The 17,266-nt window shown below is 55.2% G+C and overlaps 1 protein-coding gene across 2 annotated transcripts; it reads right to left on the bottom strand.

Annotated features, from left to right (window-relative positions):
* Positions 1–1,137: 1,137 nt before the first annotated feature.
* Ccdc77 (coiled-coil domain containing 77) lies at positions 1,138–16,817 on the bottom strand. 2 transcript variants are annotated; one of them, XM_069988863.1, is made up of 13 exons: positions 16,738–16,817; positions 15,196–15,239; positions 13,942–13,995; positions 13,070–13,307; positions 11,686–11,828; positions 10,559–10,655; positions 8,631–8,703; positions 7,596–7,687; positions 6,389–6,537; positions 3,218–3,437; positions 2,538–2,663; positions 2,291–2,443; positions 1,138–1,558 (listed from the first exon to the last, which is right to left on the bottom strand). In XM_069988863.1, the coding sequence occupies exons 3-13, from the start codon at positions 13,977–13,979 to the stop codon at positions 1,412–1,414; spliced, it is 1,476 nt and encodes a 491-aa protein (XP_069844964.1). In that variant the 5' UTR covers positions 13,980–13,995; positions 15,196–15,239; positions 16,738–16,817; the 3' UTR covers positions 1,138–1,411. The 2 variants fall into 2 exon arrangements, with proteins under 2 accessions (XP_069844964.1, XP_069844965.1); XM_069988864.1 differs by lacking the exons at positions 15,196–15,239; positions 16,738–16,817 and having other exon boundaries at positions 13,070–13,355; positions 13,942–13,975.
* Positions 16,818–17,266: the final 449 nt, after the last annotated feature.

The following is a 17,266-nucleotide window of genomic DNA, read 5'->3' as shown; positions in this document are numbered from 1 at the left end:
TGTCAAGGCAGGGCTGCCAATTAAAAGGCTGCCAGCAGGGCTGCACTGGCTTGGCACCGATCGGAGCCGGCGCTGCCGTGGTTAGCTGGTTAGCTGCAGGGGTGACCGGCGGGTAGGACTCAAAGGGCTGAGGGCGGGGATCAGGCGGACAGACCGGCGGACAGGATGGAGCGACTGCCAGCTAAACCCGTCAGAGGGGAAGCTGGGAAAAACACGCACAGCACCCCCCTGCCTTTAACAGTTGCTGTGCAGTTTACAGTGACCTAAAGTTAGATCTAGAGGGAGGTACATGAGCCAAAGCTGGGCGCTGCAGCTGTAATCCTAGCTACTGGGGAGGCCAAGAATAGGAGGATCGTGGTTCCAGGCCAGCCCAGACAGAAATGTTCAAGATCCTGTCTCTACCCATTACTGCATGCAGCGGGCTCATACATGCCATCCCACGGAAAGCCGAGATCCCGAGGATCAAAGTTCCAGACCAGCTGAGGCAGAAAAACCCAGAAGAATCCACCTCCACGGAGGAGGCTGAACATGTGGTGTGCGTATCTGTGCTCACACGGGGGCCCGCTGCTGGGATGACAGGCATGCACCACCGCGCCCAGCCACTGACTGAGATGGGGTCTCGCAAACTTTTGATGCCGCACACCACTGACATTGGGGCTTAGAGCAGACTGGGTGTGTGCATGTCACCGGTATTCCTCCATTCCTGCTGCCTCCACACGCGTGGCCCCGAGGGGCTTCGGGGAGCAGGTGTGCACACCCCAAAACTGCCCAGCTGAGCACAGGACAAGAAAAGACGGGAGGGACAGGCAAGTTGTTAACCTGGCTCTTACAGGACATGCAGGAAAAGTTAGAGTCTTTATTGAAAACAGTTCACTTGAAACACAAATTATTAAAAGTGAAAGCACAAAAGACAACGTGTTACTGACGAAATGTCAAACTTCTCACCCAGGGTCCCCTGGGCTGCCAGGGCGGCCGCTGGTGTCCCGGATGCAGGCCGAGCTCGGGCCGGGGTGTCTGCTGCCCCCTGGTGGCCGCTCGGGGCGGGCTGATGGGCGCGGTCGGGTCTGCCTGGAGTTGAGCCCCGCAGCCTCCCCCCCCCAGCCTAGCGGGAGCCCCCGCCCTCCCCCTTCCCCCCCTCTCACAGGCGCCCGGCCCTCGGAGCCCAGCCAAGACATTGCTTCCTAAGTTTCCTCGTCGTTTTAAAGAAACGAAACCAGGTAACACATGGTAAGTAATCCAGGGTCCCCCCAAAAACAAGAACAAGAACGAAAACAAGGCTACAGCGGGACCGTGGAAACTACAAGGAACGCGTCACCTGGAAAAGAGCTTGCTCCTCACCCCAGCCTGCCTGTCCCCCGCCGGTGCCTTGCGGGGCTGGGGTCCCCCCATCTCAGGACGCCCCGGGGCCAGGTCAGCAGAGCCGCAGCTGGTTCTCCAGCCCGAACACCTTGGACTTGAGGTTCCGCAGCTCGCCCTGGATCCGGTGCGCCCGCCGGCTGCTGCTGCGCATGTCGCACAGCATGGCCAGGTCCTTGTTGGCCTGGGTGCTGAGCGTGGCCTGCGGAGGGGCAGGAGGAAGAGGGCGGCGGCGGCGTGTCGGGATCCCGGGCGCAGCGAGGCCCTGCAAGCCTCGGTGACTCGGGATGCAGCGAAGGCAGGCGGGCCGCAGCGGCACCCCGTAACACCCGCAGACACAGCCGCCTCGCTCCTGCTGCCGCGGAGCGGAGGCTTTGTGGGGACCCTAAGCGTCCATGAGGGGTCCTGAGGGAACGTGGCCCGGAAGCTGGGAGCCCTGCTCTGCCCACTGCCCCCCTCGGCCTGGTGGTGAGACAGACACAGGGCGGGAGGAACAACTCCCAAGTTTGCTTACAAGCGTGTGTGTGTGTGTGTGTGTGTGTGTGTGTGTGTGCACGTGCACGCGCACATGCACCACTCCTAGGACTTGAACTCAGGGCCTGGGCGCTGGCCCTGAGTTTCACTCAGGGCTGGCGCTCTACCATTTTGGGCCACAGCTCCACTTCCCACGTCTCGGTGGTTGGTTGGAGATGAGAGTCTCATGGGCTTCCCTCCTCCCCCCGCCCGGGCTGGCTTTCGACTCCATCCTCAGATCTAGCTGGGATGACAGGCGTGAGTCACAGGTGCCCGGCTTAGATGCAAATATTCATCACTCCCTGTTTCCACCCGTCCTCAAGGGGGCGCTTGAGCTGATTTTCAGGGGGGGCTTCTTGGCGGGTGCAGGCTCTTCTGGGGGAGCCCCTTCCTCCCTGCAGTCCCGGGGCCCAGCCCTTACCTTGTGGAGCATCTGCTCCAGGTCTCTGAGCTTCTGCCGGAGAATCCTAATGTCGGTCTTGAAGCCCTCCACCTCCAGGATGCGGCGGTGCTCCAGGGCCTCGTAGCGCTTGGTCATCAGCTGCAGGCGCTTCCCCATCTTGTGAGAGCGGTCCTGCGTGGGGCCGTGCAGGGGTGAGGCGGGGGGAGGGGGGGCGCACGCGCCCTGCGACCCCACCACCCCGCGAGGGAGGCGGGGCCTCCCCTACCTTGAAAATCTCTCTCCTCACGCCCTCCTCCTCCCGAATGCGGGCGAGCTCCTCCTCCAGGGAAACGCACTGCTCCTGGTACATGGCTGACAGCCGCTGCTCCTGCCGCAGCCGCTCCTTCAGGGACTGCGGGCGAAGGGACAGACGGCGGGGGGGGGGGGGGGGGGGGGGGGCGGGTGAGCAGCGGCGGGTGAGCAGCGCTTCCGCAGCGCAGCCGGGGAGGGAGGAGGCGGAGGCGAAGCGCGGCAGGGAATTCTGGGGAATGCAGGAAACCTATCTAGACTCTTCTCTTCGCCCTTATTCCAAGGGATGCTACTAGAAACTTTTTGTTCGTTTGTGGGGCCTGAACTCTGGGCCTGGGCGCCGTGGCTCCGCTCTTCAGCTCAAGGCTGGCGCTCTACCCCTTGAGCCACGGCGCCACTTCTGGCTTTCTGGCGGCGCACTGGAGATCAGAGGCTCACACACTTTCCTGCCTGGGCTGGCTTGGAACCGGACCCTCCACGTCTCTGATCTCCTGCGTAGCTGGGACGGCAGGGGTGAGCGGCTGGCACCGGCCTGGCCCTCGGGTTGAAGGAGTGAAGCCTGTACAGCATCTCCAACCCCCGGAAGCCACGGCGGCGGTGACGCCCTGCATGCTGCCCGCACATGGCTCGCAGGCTCAGGAACACTCGGGCCGTTACCTTCACGTACTCCTGCTGGGCAGGGTGGCTGTCGTGCAGGGAGGGCGGGCCCTTCTCGCTGCGGTCCTCCCTCTTCCTGCCCTTCCCCCGGTACAGCCGCAGCTCCAACACCAACTGGTCCTTCTCCAGCATCCACGACTGCTCCTTGCTCTGGCTGTCAAACCTGAGCTGCAAGAAGTCTCTGGTGCTCTCGTAGAGCAGCTCCTGCGTGTGGTGGAGGCTGGGGAGGGGGACAGAGGCGGACACGCAGCTGCAGCACCGGAGACCGCGTGGCTGGTGCTGTCACAGCGTGCCGGATCTACCCAAGCCCCTGGCTTCACTGCTTTACACAGCGCCGATGGAGGCCTTGCGATTGGGAAGATGACAGAAATATGCGCACATGGCCTGTATTTGAGTGTGTCCCAGAAGAGACATGGGGAGGAATGGAGCAATGGTGTCTTAAAGAATCGCCGGGTGTTGGTGCTCACGCCTGTCATCCCAGCTGCTCAGGGAGGCTGAGATCTGAGGAATGCGGTTCAAAGCCAGCCCAGGCGGGAAAGCCCATCAGACTCTCATCCTCAATTAACTAGAAAAAGCCAGAAATTGGAGCTGCGACTCGAGTGGGTTAGTGCTAGCCTTGAGCACAAAAGCTCGGGGGCAGTGCCCAGGCCTCGAGTTCAAGACCGAGGCCCGGCACACGCACAGCAGAGTCAGTCCCTTTGTCTCTGGCCGTCCTGCCTTCCAGGTGTGTGCTCTGTGGCATGGCTGGTCGCTGCCTATCTTTCTCTGGCGGGGCTGAGCTGGAAACCAGGGCCTGGTACAGCTGACCAAGCGAGCTCCCTGCCTGGGGCCACACCCAGCCCCTCGCTCCTTTTTGCTGTTCTGGTGTTTATGACTGCCATCCTCAGCGCAGCTGGGACTACAGCCCTGCCTCACGGTGCCTGCCTGGCTTGCCGAGACGGGTCCTGCTAACCTTCTGCACAGCCTGATGGAGCACAATCCTCCCTTCAGGTCCCACGCTTGCCATCCTCCCGCCTCAGCCTCCTGAGCAGCATGGGTTACAGGAGTGTACCGCCACACCTGCTCATATCTTGTCCTTTGTTGAGATGGATTTTTTTCCTAGGAGGCTACCTCAACGCCTGAGTCTATTTTAACTCCTCCATCTTCTACATGCTCCATCCCCTGCAATGTATACTCTGTCTTACGTTCAAAACCTGCTCATGCACTGGGAAGGTGGCTCAGTGGTAGAGCGCTTGCCTCGCATGCATGAGGCCCTGGGTTTGATTCCTCAGCACCACGTAAGCAGAAAAAAAAACCTGGAAGTGGCGCTGTGGCTCAAGTGGTAGAGCACTAGCCCTGAGCTCAAGAGCTGAGGGACAGCACCCAGGCCCAGAGTTCAGCCCCCACAACCGGCAAAAACAAACAAACAAAAAACCTGCTCATGCTGGTACAGCATATCAAGTTTTCCAGTTCAACAGTGTGTTTTCTCCAGTCTGGTAGATTGCTTACTACTGACCCCCCTCTCCCCGGCCAGCCCCCCTTCTCCCCCGCCCCACCACCTACACAGATCTCAACAATTCCTTATAACTGGTTTTGAGGGTCAGGAACAGATCAGCCTGTGTGTGTGTTGGGGGGGGTAGTGTTGGTCATGAGACTTGAACTCAGAGCCTGAGTACTTTCCCTGAGCTTTTTTTGCTCAAGGCTAGTGCTAAACCACTTGAGCCAGAGTTCCACGTCCTCTCCGCTTCATTGTTTAGTCGGTTTTTTTGCTGGCATCTTTAGGACAGATTATCTCTGGCGGTTAGCAAGTCATCACTTTGCCATCACGACCTAGAAAAATAACCTCTCGAATGATCTCAGTGCCTGTAAGAGGCGACATACGGTGAGGAGACCACCCACAATACTGTGGGACCCACATGGTTCTCCCAGGGGTAACAGGACACTCCGCTAGGGGGCAGCAGCGCGGGGCGGGCACAGAGCTTGGGAAGGAGGTGTTATTCAGGCCTGCGCTGTCTGCGTACACAGAAGTGGGCGGATGGTTACGCAGAGATGCTCCCGCTCCACCGGGCACCGGGCACTTCTGTCCTGTCCTACGCCATGCTCTCACTTACAAACGCGGAACGTACAGACTGAATGCACGAACGGGATGAAAGCGACACCTGGGGACAGTCACTGTGGGCCTGGATGTCATGCCGTCCACTGGCCGTCAGAGGATGGGGCACACGGAAGACACCCATTAGGTGCTCAGATGCAGAGATCATGCACCACGGTGCTCAGATGCAGAGATCATGCACCACGGTGCTCAGATGCAGAGATCATGCACCATGGGGGTCAGATGCAGAGATCATGCATCATGGGGGTCAGATGCAGAGATAATGTACCACGGTGCTCAGACGCAGAGATCATGCACCACGGTGCTCAGACGCAGAGATCATGCACCACGGTGCTCAGACGCAGAGATCATGCACCATGGGGGTCAGATGCAGAGATCATGCCCCACGGGGGTCAGATGCAGAGATCATGCCCCACAGGGGTGGTGATGGATGAGCTGGGAAACCACGGCTGGGCTTCTACTCTGAGGGTCAGCGGGGCCTTGAGGGACAAGGCCCTGGGCTCTCTCCTCAGTCAGCTTAGGCTGGGTGCTATGCTGCAGGGAGCGTGTGTGTGGCTTTTGTGCTCAGGCAGGGGACAGGACAGAGGCCCCACGGGGACAGCCGGGGACAGAGACGCATTTTGTCAGGTGGGGGCGGGTCCTCAGAGGGGCCGCGTCATGGTGGGACGTGGAGGAAGGGGACCAGCCAGCGCCCGCCCCACCCCAGCTGCTGCTCTGAGCCTGGCTGAAGCACACAGTGAATACGGGCCGAGAGTCAGATAATGGGGTCCCTCATAATTGATGCCGAGATGTCAGCGCTTTGGCGCGGGGAATGGTGGCTGTCTGACATCCGTGGAGGACTCGCAGCACTGGGAAGGCTACACAACCCCAGAGAAGCGGGAGGAATAACCTAAGGAAACAGCTTGCACGAACACTGGAAGAACGGGACGCAGACGCAGGGAGACCATGGTTCAAGGCCTGCCTGGGCAGAAAAGCTCACTCGACTCCTTTTACAGTTCCTTTCAGCAAGGAACTGCAGGCACGGCTCAAGTGGTAGAGCACCAGCCTCGAGGGAAAGGCTGAGAGCCTGAGACACTCACCTTCTCGTGAGCTCCTTGATCCTGAGCTGGTTTCTTTGCTGCTGAACCTGGATCTCCTCCATGTGAATCCTCCTGTCCTCCATGAGTCCGTGCACCTGCTCCTGGGAAAGCTTGGTCTGCTCCTCCAGCTGGGCCTGCAGTGCTTCTACCTACACAGGCCGACAGGGGGCGCTGATCACTCCTTGTCCATGTCAGCTCGAGGCCAGAAGGAAAACCCAGCCACAGGAGGCCCAGAAGTACAGCAGGAGAGCTGTTAGAGCTCTAACGCTCCTGTGGTCTTAGGAATGGGGTTGACTGCACATTCAGCTCCAAATCTGTGTCGCGCAGACAAGATGACAGACTGCCCTCTCCCTCACTCGCACTCTGGCCTGGCCTGGCCTCCTTTTGCCCCTTAGGACTGATGCCCTTTGAAGATGCCCTAACTGCACAGAATCGGAATGGCTCTTCTTAGTTTCTGGGTTTCAAAAAGCAGAGCAAGCGGCCTGGGAAGGTGGCTCGGAGGCAGAGTGCTCGCCTAGCACGCATGAAGCCCTGGGCTCAATTCGTCAGTACCACACACACAGAAAAAGCCGGAAATGGTGCTGTGGCTCAAGTGGTAGAGTGCCAGCCTTGAGCAAAAAGAAGCTCAGGGACAGCGCCTAGGCCCTGAGTTCAAGCCCCAGGACTGGCACTAAAAAAAAAAAAAAAAAAGGAAAATGAACGTAAGCTGGGGGCAGGGCTCGAGGCCCTGAGTTCAAACCCCAGGCCCTGTAAATTAATGCAATAGAATTTCCTTCCGAGTCTGCTGTCATGACTCTAGAGACATTGGCCAAAGGTAGAACCTGTCGTTTAAACCAGCAGACCTCCCCGCCCACAGGTGAAAATCCTGGTCCCGGCACTCCACCGAGGACAGGAGGACAAGACGTGATTTGCTGCTTTCCTGGACCTCGCGACCCGTGAGGTCACGCACGGTGATCGCCAGCCCAGACCCGCTCCCTCTGCAACTCTGCCTGTCTCCGAGGCCAACCACCAGGCAAACTCTCACTTTAGGATGGTTTTGTGGGGTAGGGCTTAGCGTGTGGGCTGCAGGTTGAGAGGTTCTAGAATGTTCACGTCGAGAATTCAGGGTTTTACAACATGAAGAGCTTAGAAGCCAGTGGCCTCGGTCTCCTGACTCGCGTGCCACCTGCCGGGGCCAGGGGCGGGGGACACTTGTCACGCAGGTCACCTGGAGGGCCAGCGTCTCCACGTCCTGCTGGTGGTGCTCGGCACTGGCTTCCTTTTCTCTCAGCGCGGCTCTTTTCCTGCTTGTTTTAGGATCTGCAATACAAGACAACATGGCATCAAGAACTTTCCTCAGCTTTTCTCGCCGCCATTCAAGGACCAGCACTGGGTGTGTGTGCAGAGGAGAAAAGGAAAACATACAGCAGCAATCATACATAATGGCCCTAACCGAATCGCTGCATCTTTCAAGCGAGGGACCTCGGTGGGACTTTCCCCGGACACCACGGTGACCCTGAAGAGATGAAGCAAGTTGGATCTATAGTCTTCATAAAGAACGGCGCTGTGGAATGGACCCCAAGAATGGGGGGAGGGAGGCCAAGCAGATGCAGTCACAATGTTCAATGCCAATTATGCAAAAGTTAAACTATGTAACTGGAGGGGACCAACAACAAGAAGGAAAATGGAGGCAGACCTCACCCCCAGTAAGCACCAAACCCCCTGAAGTGATGCTGTGGCTCAAGTGGTATAGCCTTGAGCAAATGAGCTCAGGGACAGTGCTCAGGCCCCATGCATGCATGCACGCACGCACACACGCGCACACACACACTAAAGAATTAACAATAAATAAATGTATATTTGAGAACTGCTAGTAAACAGCTTGGGTGCATAGCACCCAAGATGCACCTCTGAAGTGAAACAAAGTAATTAAGTGAAATAAAATAAACCTAAGTGAAATGGGGGAGAGTGAAATGGAAGAGACAAAGGTGCTTGTGTGAGTTAACAGCTGTGTTCACTGTGATGATGCCACGCTCCTGACACACGTAGCCAATGCTGAAATGCCACACCGCTCCCATGGACGGGTGGATATAATCACGTATCAATAGGGAAAGCTGCATGAAAACAACAACAAAGACAAAAAGCAAAGAACACCTGCGCTACACGGAACTGAATCACACGTGGCCCTGGATGCTGGGAGCGCCGGAGGTTTTGCTGCGTGGTAGACAGAGTCTGGGTGGCCGGGGCAAGGGCGCGTGGTTACCTGCTTTGCACTCGGAAGGCCGCTCCGGCTCCTGTGCACCCACAGGCTGGAGGGTCTTCTGGGGAATGCTGACCTGAAGCAGCAAAGGAGGGTGGAGGGTTGTCAAAGTCGGAAGCATGGGCGTGCTTGGCCCAGCAGGGCCTGCTGGCCACACTCGCATCAGGAGCCGGGTGTGCCGCAGGCCATGTGGGCGGAGCAACAGATTTCTGGATTAAAGACTAGTGCTGAGGAGACAAATGAATAGTGGACTGATGAGTCGCATCCGTCATCCTAGCTACTCAGGAGGCTGAGATCTGAGGATTGAGGTTTGAAGCCAGCTTAGGCAGAAAGTCCATGAGACTTATCTCCAATAAACTCCAAAAGCAGAAGTGGAGCTGAGTGTTTGCCTTGAGTAGAAAAAGCTAAGGGACAGTGCCCAGGACCTGAATTCAAGCCCCAGGATGGGCACACGCATATGAAAATAAATACAATAAATACGTATTTATATATGCTTAGTATGTGTTTAATACGTATTATATATGCTTACTATGCGTTTAACATACTATTGATATATATAAGCTATAAATACGTTGAATGCATAAATACATTAAAATAAATAATGTTTCTCTCAAATGGGTCTGGAAAGGACTCTTTAACAAAGTCCTTATGGAAAAGAACAGAAAGCAAGCAGGTACTGATGTAGCTGTGTTCAAAAATATAAAAACAGGGCTGGGAAGGTGGCTCAGTGGTAGAGCGCTTGCCTTGCATGCATGAGGCCCTGGGTTCGATTCCTCAGCACCACATAAGCAAAAAGAAAAAAGCTGGAAGTGGCGCTGTGGCTCAAGTGGTAGAGCGCTAGCCTTGAGCTGAAGAGCTGAAGGACAGCGCCCAGGCCCTGAGTTCAGGCCCCATGACCGACAACAACAACAACAACAACAACAAAAAACACAACCAAACTCCTGAGAAACTGTTAATGGATGTGAAGGGCTGCCTGGGCGTGGCGGCACGCACCTCCCACCTCAGCGTGGGAGAGGCAGTGTCAGGAAGCCCTGGGCTTCGAGGCCAGCCTGGGCTGCACACTTTACACACACACACACACACACACACACACACACACAGACACAGACACACACACACACACTACACACACACACACACACTACACACACACACACACACTACACACACACACACACACACACTACACACACACACACTACACACACACACACACACTACACACACACACACACTACACACACACACACTACACACACACACACACACTACACACACACACACTACACACACACGCACACACACACACGCGCACACACACACACTACACACACACACACACACTACACACACACACACTCACACACACACACACACACACTACACACACACACACACACTACACACACACACACACACTACACACACACACACACACGCACACACACACACACACACACACACAGATACGTACATACAGATATTTCTGAGTAGAACAAAACTATTAAGAACGGTCTGCCTGGGGTTTAGAGTTAGTGGACACTTTCATGTAATGGATTCCTGTGTGTGTATACATGTGTAGTCTGCATAAACGAGATTTTAAATGCGGACTCAAGACCTGAGCTGTGTTCTCGGCAGAGTCTGCCTCTTGTTTTTAAGCACCTGCCACCCGCCCCTCGGGGCTTTGGTTCTGTTTTCCTCTTCTTCTGTGGTGCTGGGGATGAACTCACATAAGCTAGGTGAGCTCTCCACCTGCGGCTGTGCGTTTTCTAGTTCTACGGGGTGGGATGGGGGTCCCCGTGCTATTCCAAGGGTTTAAAGGAAAACGCTCTGAAAACTGCTCATACACAGGGGCTGGGACGGCCGGGGCCTCTGGGCGCTGTCTCAGGCTGACTGTGGCGCGCCCTGCCCTGCACCCCCGCGGTACTCGCCTTGTGGGGAGGCTCCTTGTAGAAATACGTCACTTCCTGGCTGTCCGTTCCCACGAGGGCCAGGAGGCTCTGGATCTTCTTCTTGTCTTCCAGCTCCCTGCCGTTCTCACGGGAGGCAAGCACACGTCATGTGCCACACACCCAGTGACCCTCGTCCTTCTACAGGATTTCCCTTCTGACTAATTTTGAAACCACAGTAACCTCAAATGAAGACCGGACACTACTAGGGGTAAATTAGGCTGGGGCCAGTGGCTCATGCCTATCATCCTAGCTCTCTAAGAGGCTAAGAGCTGAGGATTGGAGTTTGAAGCCAGCCTGGGCAGGAAAGTGAGATTCTTATCTCCAATGAACCACCAAAAAGCTGGAAGTGGAGCTGTGGTTCAAGTGGTAGAGTACTAGCCTTCAGCAAAAAAAGCTCAGGGACAGCACCCAAGCCCTGAGTTCAAGCCCCAGGACTGGCAAAAAAAAAATAATAAATGAAAAAGAAAAAAAGGTATTTGCTACATGCTGACGCGAGGCTAAGACTCAAAGGACTGCAGGGTTCGGCTAACAAGGCGTCACAGACAAACGCGGAGAAGCAGAGTGCTGACTGGCGGATGCTCAGGGCTGGGAGAAGGGGCCGTGGGGCCTTGCCACGGAAGGCGAACCCAGGAGAAGATCCTGCCGTTAGACAGTGGCGATGTGCGTAATGCCATCCAACACTCACACTGGCTGAACGGCTTTACGCTCCACCCTCCCACCCCCAAGGCAGAGCGGTGTGTGCATGGCTCCGAGGGTCGCCACATCCACCGCCAGCGGGCAGAGCCCTTCCTGAGGACGGCGCTCGGCTCAGGGGCTTCCGCTGCTACGTCTGCCCAGGACAGCAGCCTCAGGCCCCACTACTGGGCAGTGTGGGGAGGGAAAAGGCTCCGCCTCCCAGAGGCACTTCCGCCTCCATCACCACTGAGCGGCGCTCGTAATTCTCGAATGCGTTCTGTGCCTTTCCTGAAAGCCTGCCGGGGAACTGTCCTGCAGAGTCTGTTTCCCGGGAGGGGGGGTCAGAACGCAAGAAAACGGCTGGGGACGAGGCCACCATTTCCAATGTAATTCAGCCTCTTTCCTCTGACACGTCCCTCCTTCTGTTATACCTGATTCTCAGCCGGTCGTTTTCCGAGTAGAGGCGTAGAACGTGTTCCCGCTCCTGGAAGAGGCAGATCTGCATGTCGCTCAGCGCCTTCTGCAGCTCGGCAATCTCCTCCTCCCTCTGCTGCAAACCCCAGTCAAGCTTATGCTGCAAGACACCGGTAAGGGGAGTGGAGGGAGGGTTTCAAAGGAGCATGGAGGAGCCCATTGGTGTGGAAATATTCTCAAGAGCTGGGTTCGCTAGGACAGAATTCAACAGTACTAGGTTTTTATTTTTTAATTGTGTGTATGCATGCATGCACATGCGTGTGAACACACATAGATACTAGGACTTGAACTCAGGGCCTGGGCCTTTTCCTTTAGCTCTTTCACTCAAAGCTGGAACTCTACCACCTGAGCCACAGTTTCATTTCCAGATTTGCTGGTGGTTCCTTGGAGATAAAGACTCTCACAGACCTTCTTGCCTGAGCTGGCTTCGAACTGTAATCCTCAGATCTCAGCCTCCTGAGTGCTTAGGATGACAGGCGTGAGCTACCAGTACTTGGCTACTCTCTATAATTTTTGAATTTTTTTTTCATGGCACTAGGGGTCTGAACTCGGGGCCTTGGGCTTATGAAACAGGTGCCTTCCCACATGAGCCATACCCCCAGCCCTGGATCTAAAGGATGAGCTAGGGGTGTGGCTCAGTTATAGAGCACATGCTTAGCATGCTTGAGGTGCTCTCCCCAGAGACAGACAGACGGAGACAAGGCTGTAGGTGGCTGTGAGGACCGGCATCTGAGTTCATCCATCCTGTGGGTCTAGGAAGCCCAATCTGGGCTGGCAGAAGGGCTAAGGCGGGCTTCATGTGGCAGACATGAGGGGAGGAGCGGGAGAGGGGCCCCAGCCACAGTTACGTAGTGATTGAGTATGGCTGAACATGTAACATCGATTTACTCTAGAATGTGACAGGCCTTTCTGGAAGGGTTCTCACTATGGGGAGCTTGGCATCCACACCTCTACCTCTAGCCCTCCCCAGCCTGCCCAAGACACAGCAGTCAATGTCTGCTGATGCTCCTGGTGATGTCTGGTGATGCTATGTGATCCAGAGGGCAAGGGACGGAGGAGCCGCTCACAGGGAGATCTCCCCTCCCCTAAGTGACCAGGCAGGTCACCAGTCAGAGATGCCCAAGAAGGGCTGGAGGCCGTGACTCCAGGGCAGAGCACCCGCCTGGCCAGCGCAAGGGGCCTGAGTTAAAACCCAACAAGAAGCCGTGGAGGCAATCGTGTTGCCCAGTAGTTAGCTGTCAGGGGAGGATCAGAGGTAAGCCGCTGGCCGCGGGGAGAAGGCGCAGTGTCTCCCTGCTGCTCGGGAGGCGGAAGCCGCAGCGCCGGGGCCTCGTCTCTTACCTGGCCTTCACAGGCTTCCTTGTAGAGCTCCAACTTCTTGAGTAGGTCCTTGTTTTCCACCTCACACTCGGCCATCTTCTTTTGGTAATACTCCAGGAGCTCCTGAGAAGGGCAGAGGACGGCCAGACGCTCTTTGGTTGAAGGCAAGGGGGTTGACTCCACGGAGTCCGTCATCGCCCTCCATCTGGGAGGGGTCCTGACGCCGGACGCCATGTCTCGATGGGCGGAGCTGGTTATTCTGCGGGCGATGGGGAAGCGGGGTTGTCACAGCGCTGACGTGTTATCACTGCACAGGTAAGTGGGGAGCGGCGTAGCTTCAAGGGCTCGTATGGATTCAAACTCACTTATGAACCGTCTTCTAGCACAGTGGTTTAAGACTGGATGCAATGCATGTGAGAGACTGAAAAGATCACTTGAAAAACTAGAATGTAAATGAAGGAAGATGACCTAGTAACCAGAAAACATAGTCCGGTGATACGGCGGTGAGGAGCATGAGGCCAGCCGGTGTCACGTTCAAACGCTGGCGGCTCCCTGTGGCTGGTCCCAATGAGCCCTGGCATTCCCCTCAGCTCTTCAGCTCAAGGCTGCGCTCTACCCCTAGAGCCACAGCGCCACTGCCCGCTTTTTTGGCTTATGTGGTGCTGAGGAACAGAACCCAGGGCCTCATGTATGTGAGGCAAGCGCTCTACCACTGAGCCACCCTTCCAATCCCTTGTTTTTGTGTTTGATCTAAATTCTGAATAAGACTAGAGAAATGAGATCTACTATAGTTCAAGTCAAGATTGAAGAGGGGCCTTTCTAGCTCCCATTTTCTAGCCTTGGACTAAGGTTGAAGAAGTCTTAAACAACTTAAAAACAAGCACACGTCTTACTTTTTGCAGATCGGGGTAGGTGTTGGGGTAAAGTTCATGTTGTCTTATTCACACCTAACAAATACATGAAAATACACAATGAGGGATAAGGAAAACACAATAGTACATATATATTTCATGTGTGTGTGTGTTGGTCCTGGGGCTTGAACTCAGGGCCTGGGCTTTTTTGCTCAAGGCTAGCACTCTACCACTTGAGCCACAGCTGCCCTTCTGGCTTTTTTTCTTGTCGGTCATAGGGCTTGAACTCATTCTGGGCGCTGTCCCTGCACTCTTCAGCTCAAGGCGAACACTCTACCACTTGAGCCACAGTGCCAGTTCCAGTTTTCTAGTGGCTTATTGGAGATAAGAGTCTCACGGACTTTCCTGCCCAGCTTGGCTTTGAACCGTGATCCTCAGATCTCAGACTCTTGAGTAGCTAGGATTACAGGCGTGAGCTACCTGTGCCCGGTTCATTTCTGGCTTTTTTGGTTAATTGGAGATCAGAGTCTCACAGACTTTCCAGACTAGCTTTAAACCTCTTTCCACAGATCTCGGCCTCAGCCTCCTGAGTAGCTAGGATTACAAGTATGAACTATTGGTGCTCAGTTCCAATAATCATATCTGCCCCCTGAATGGAGCAAAAATACTCTGGAAGAAAATGTGCTATACCTAAATGTATTATTATTATTTTTTTAGGGGGGGGGTCCGGTCGTGGGGCCTGAACTCTAGGCCTGGGCGCTGTCCCTCAGCTCTTCAGCTCAAGGCTAGCCCTCTACCACTTGAGCCACAGCGCCACTTCCGGCTTTTTTTTTCTGCTTATGTGGTGCTGAGGAATCGAACCCAGGGCCTCATGCATGCAAGGCAAGCGCTCTACCACTGAGCCACCTTCCCAGCCCCTAAATGTATTATTCTTTTTTTTTTTTTTTTTGTCGGTTGTGGGCTTGAACTCTGGGCCTGGGCGCTGTCCCTTAGCTCTTCAGCTCAAGGCGAGCGCTCTACCACTTGAGCTACAGCACCACTTCCGGTTTCCTGGTGGTTTATTGGAGATAGGAGTCTCACGGTCTCTCCTGCCCGGGCTGGCTTTGAACCGCGATCCTCAGATCTCAGCCTCCTGAGTAGCTAGGATTACAGGCGTGAGCCACCAGCGCCCGGCTAAATGTATTATTCTTTAAAGCAGCTTCAGCTCCTAATATTTTATGAACTTAGAGTGTTCTTTTTTTTTCCTTTCTTTTCTGAGATGGTCACACTATGTAATGAACACTCCTTCATACTCACCTCCTTCCAAATCGGGTCGATTTGCTCCTGGCCAAAAAAACCACCTACAAAAACAAACAAAAAAGGCTATTGAGTGGATACGGTAGGATTATAAATGATGCTTTCTAAATAGCTTCATGGGAGCCAGGAAAAGTGATGCACGTCTGTAATCCTGTCGTGAGGTAGGGCAGGAGGATCCCAAGCTGGAGAAAAGCCTGGGTTCAAACACCCACAGAACCCTTTTTGGTGACACACTTCATATATACCATAAAATCTACTCTTTCAAAGTGTATAATTCAATGACTCTTTTTTTTTTCTCAGTCATGGGGCTTGAACTCTGGGCCTGGGCGCTGTCCCTCAGCTCTTCAGCTCAAGGCTAGCGCTCTACCACTTGAGCCACAGCACCCACGTCCAGCTTTTTGTTTATATGGTGTTGAGGAATCGAACCCAGGGCCTCATGCATGCTAGGCAAGTGCTCTACCACTGAGCCACACTCCCAGTCGATTCCATGGCTCTTAGGCTTTAATTCTGGTGGTCCTGGAGTTTGAACTCGGTGAGTCCCTGGTGCAGGACAGGCTGGCACTCTACCACTGAAAGGGTTTGTACCTAGTCATAGGTGTGTGCCATGTCATCATGGTGAATTTTAGAACATTCTGTCACATGGAGACTCCCACACCCTCTAGCTATGTCTCTTGTGCCTCAACCCTCACCCCCAGCTCTAAGTCATCACTCATCTACTGTCCATCTCCCAAAGGATCAAGGCCCTTGCTTCTGACAAAAACTAACAGGTTTATTTTGGTCTGGAGCTGGTGGCTCACACCTGTCATCCTAAACTACTCAAGAGGCCGAGATCTGAGGATAGCCGTTTGAAGCCTGCCCAGGCAGGAAAGTCCACGACTCAATATCGCTAATGAGCCAGCGCAAAGTCGGAAGTGGAGCTGTGGTTCGGGAGGTGGAGTGCCAACCTTGAGCAAAAAGGCTCAGGGATAGAGCCTAGGCCTTGAGTTCAAACCCCAGGACTGACACAATGACACACACACACACACACACACACACACACACACACACACACACACACACACACACACACACACACACACACACACACACACACACACACACACCCCAGAAGGGTTTAAACCATTTTTCTCTCTTTGCTTGTGCTGGGGTCACACCCTGGGTCACACCTCCTCCCGGCCTTTTGCTCTCCACCCCACACAACTCTGCTTAGTATTTTCATTATTCCTTAGGGTGCCAATGAGGAAACTGAGGCCCACAGTGTGGGGCGAGGGGGTGCTGGGCCCAGCCCCAGGGTGTCGGATCCTGCGCTCCCTTTTCATTTCATTCTGGCCCGTCCAGGGCTACAAGCCCCCCTCCCCCCGCCCCGTCCCCCCCAATCCCGACACCTCTCCCCTGGCAGATTCCGGCCTCCCGCCTGCCTGAAGACCCCGGATTCGGGGCTACGTTTCCCGCCTCCGCGCCCTTTACTCGGTGACTTCCCACCCACCCGCCGGGCTCCTCCTCCCGAACCCCGTCCCCGACACCCCCAAACCCTCCACTCACTCCGCGACGCAGACCCCCCAACCGAAAAAGCAAAACTCAAAATCAGGAAGCTTCGCGGCGCCACAAACCCGCCCAATCGCTCGCGAGCTTACGCGGCCGTTTGGACGCTGCGCCAATAGGAAAGCCGTTCGCGCGGAAGCACCGCCCACTTCGCCAGGCGTCTGGCCGCGCCGAGGCTGCCGGGAACTGTAGTTTTCTTCTGCTCACGGCCTTCTGTCAGCACCTGAGGTTTAAGCTCAGCCACTCTGCTGTTAGGCGATCGCTGCGGAACTCGATGCACAACCATGGAGTGGGTCACAGGAGTACTTGGGGGTGTGTGTGTAACCTGTCTCAGATGCAGGCTCTAAGCCAACAACTTGGATAGGGTCAGGGTAGTGCCTTTTTTCTAATCGGGGGTTATATACTGGACATGTATTTATACATGTATATTGGTGTACTTGTTTATCCTACAGGTCCCTGCCTCCTTTTTCCAAGCGTGCAAGACACTGGCATAAATCATATAAACGAATTCAACCCCAATTATGGTCAC

Source organism: Dipodomys merriami, unplaced genomic scaffold (assembly GCF_024711535.1).
Source record: "Dipodomys merriami isolate MVZ:Mamm:240054 unplaced genomic scaffold, mDipMer1.0.p SCAF_368, whole genome shotgun sequence".
NCBI classification, from domain to species: domain Eukaryota; kingdom Metazoa; phylum Chordata; class Mammalia; order Rodentia; family Heteromyidae; genus Dipodomys; species Dipodomys merriami.
The sequence above is the reverse complement of the archived record's forward strand: the minus strand, read 5'-3'. Positions and strand labels throughout refer to the sequence as shown.

What these genes read in the sequence shown, in the direction of transcription:
- Ccdc77 (XM_069988863.1), bottom strand. Translation starts at nt 13,979, where the DNA reads ATGAACTTTACCCCAACACCTACCCCGATCTGCAAAAA. An exon ending in GCCTTCCGAGTGCAAAGCAG is followed by an intron (nt 7,688 to 8,630) that starts GTAACCACGCGC and finishes CTTGTATTGCAG; the next exon opens with ATCCTAAAACAAGCAGGAAA. An exon ending in TGGAGACGCTGGCCCTCCAG is followed by an intron (nt 6,538 to 7,595) that starts GTGACCTGCGTG and finishes CGGCCTGTGTAG; the next exon opens with GTAGAAGCACTGCAGGCCCA.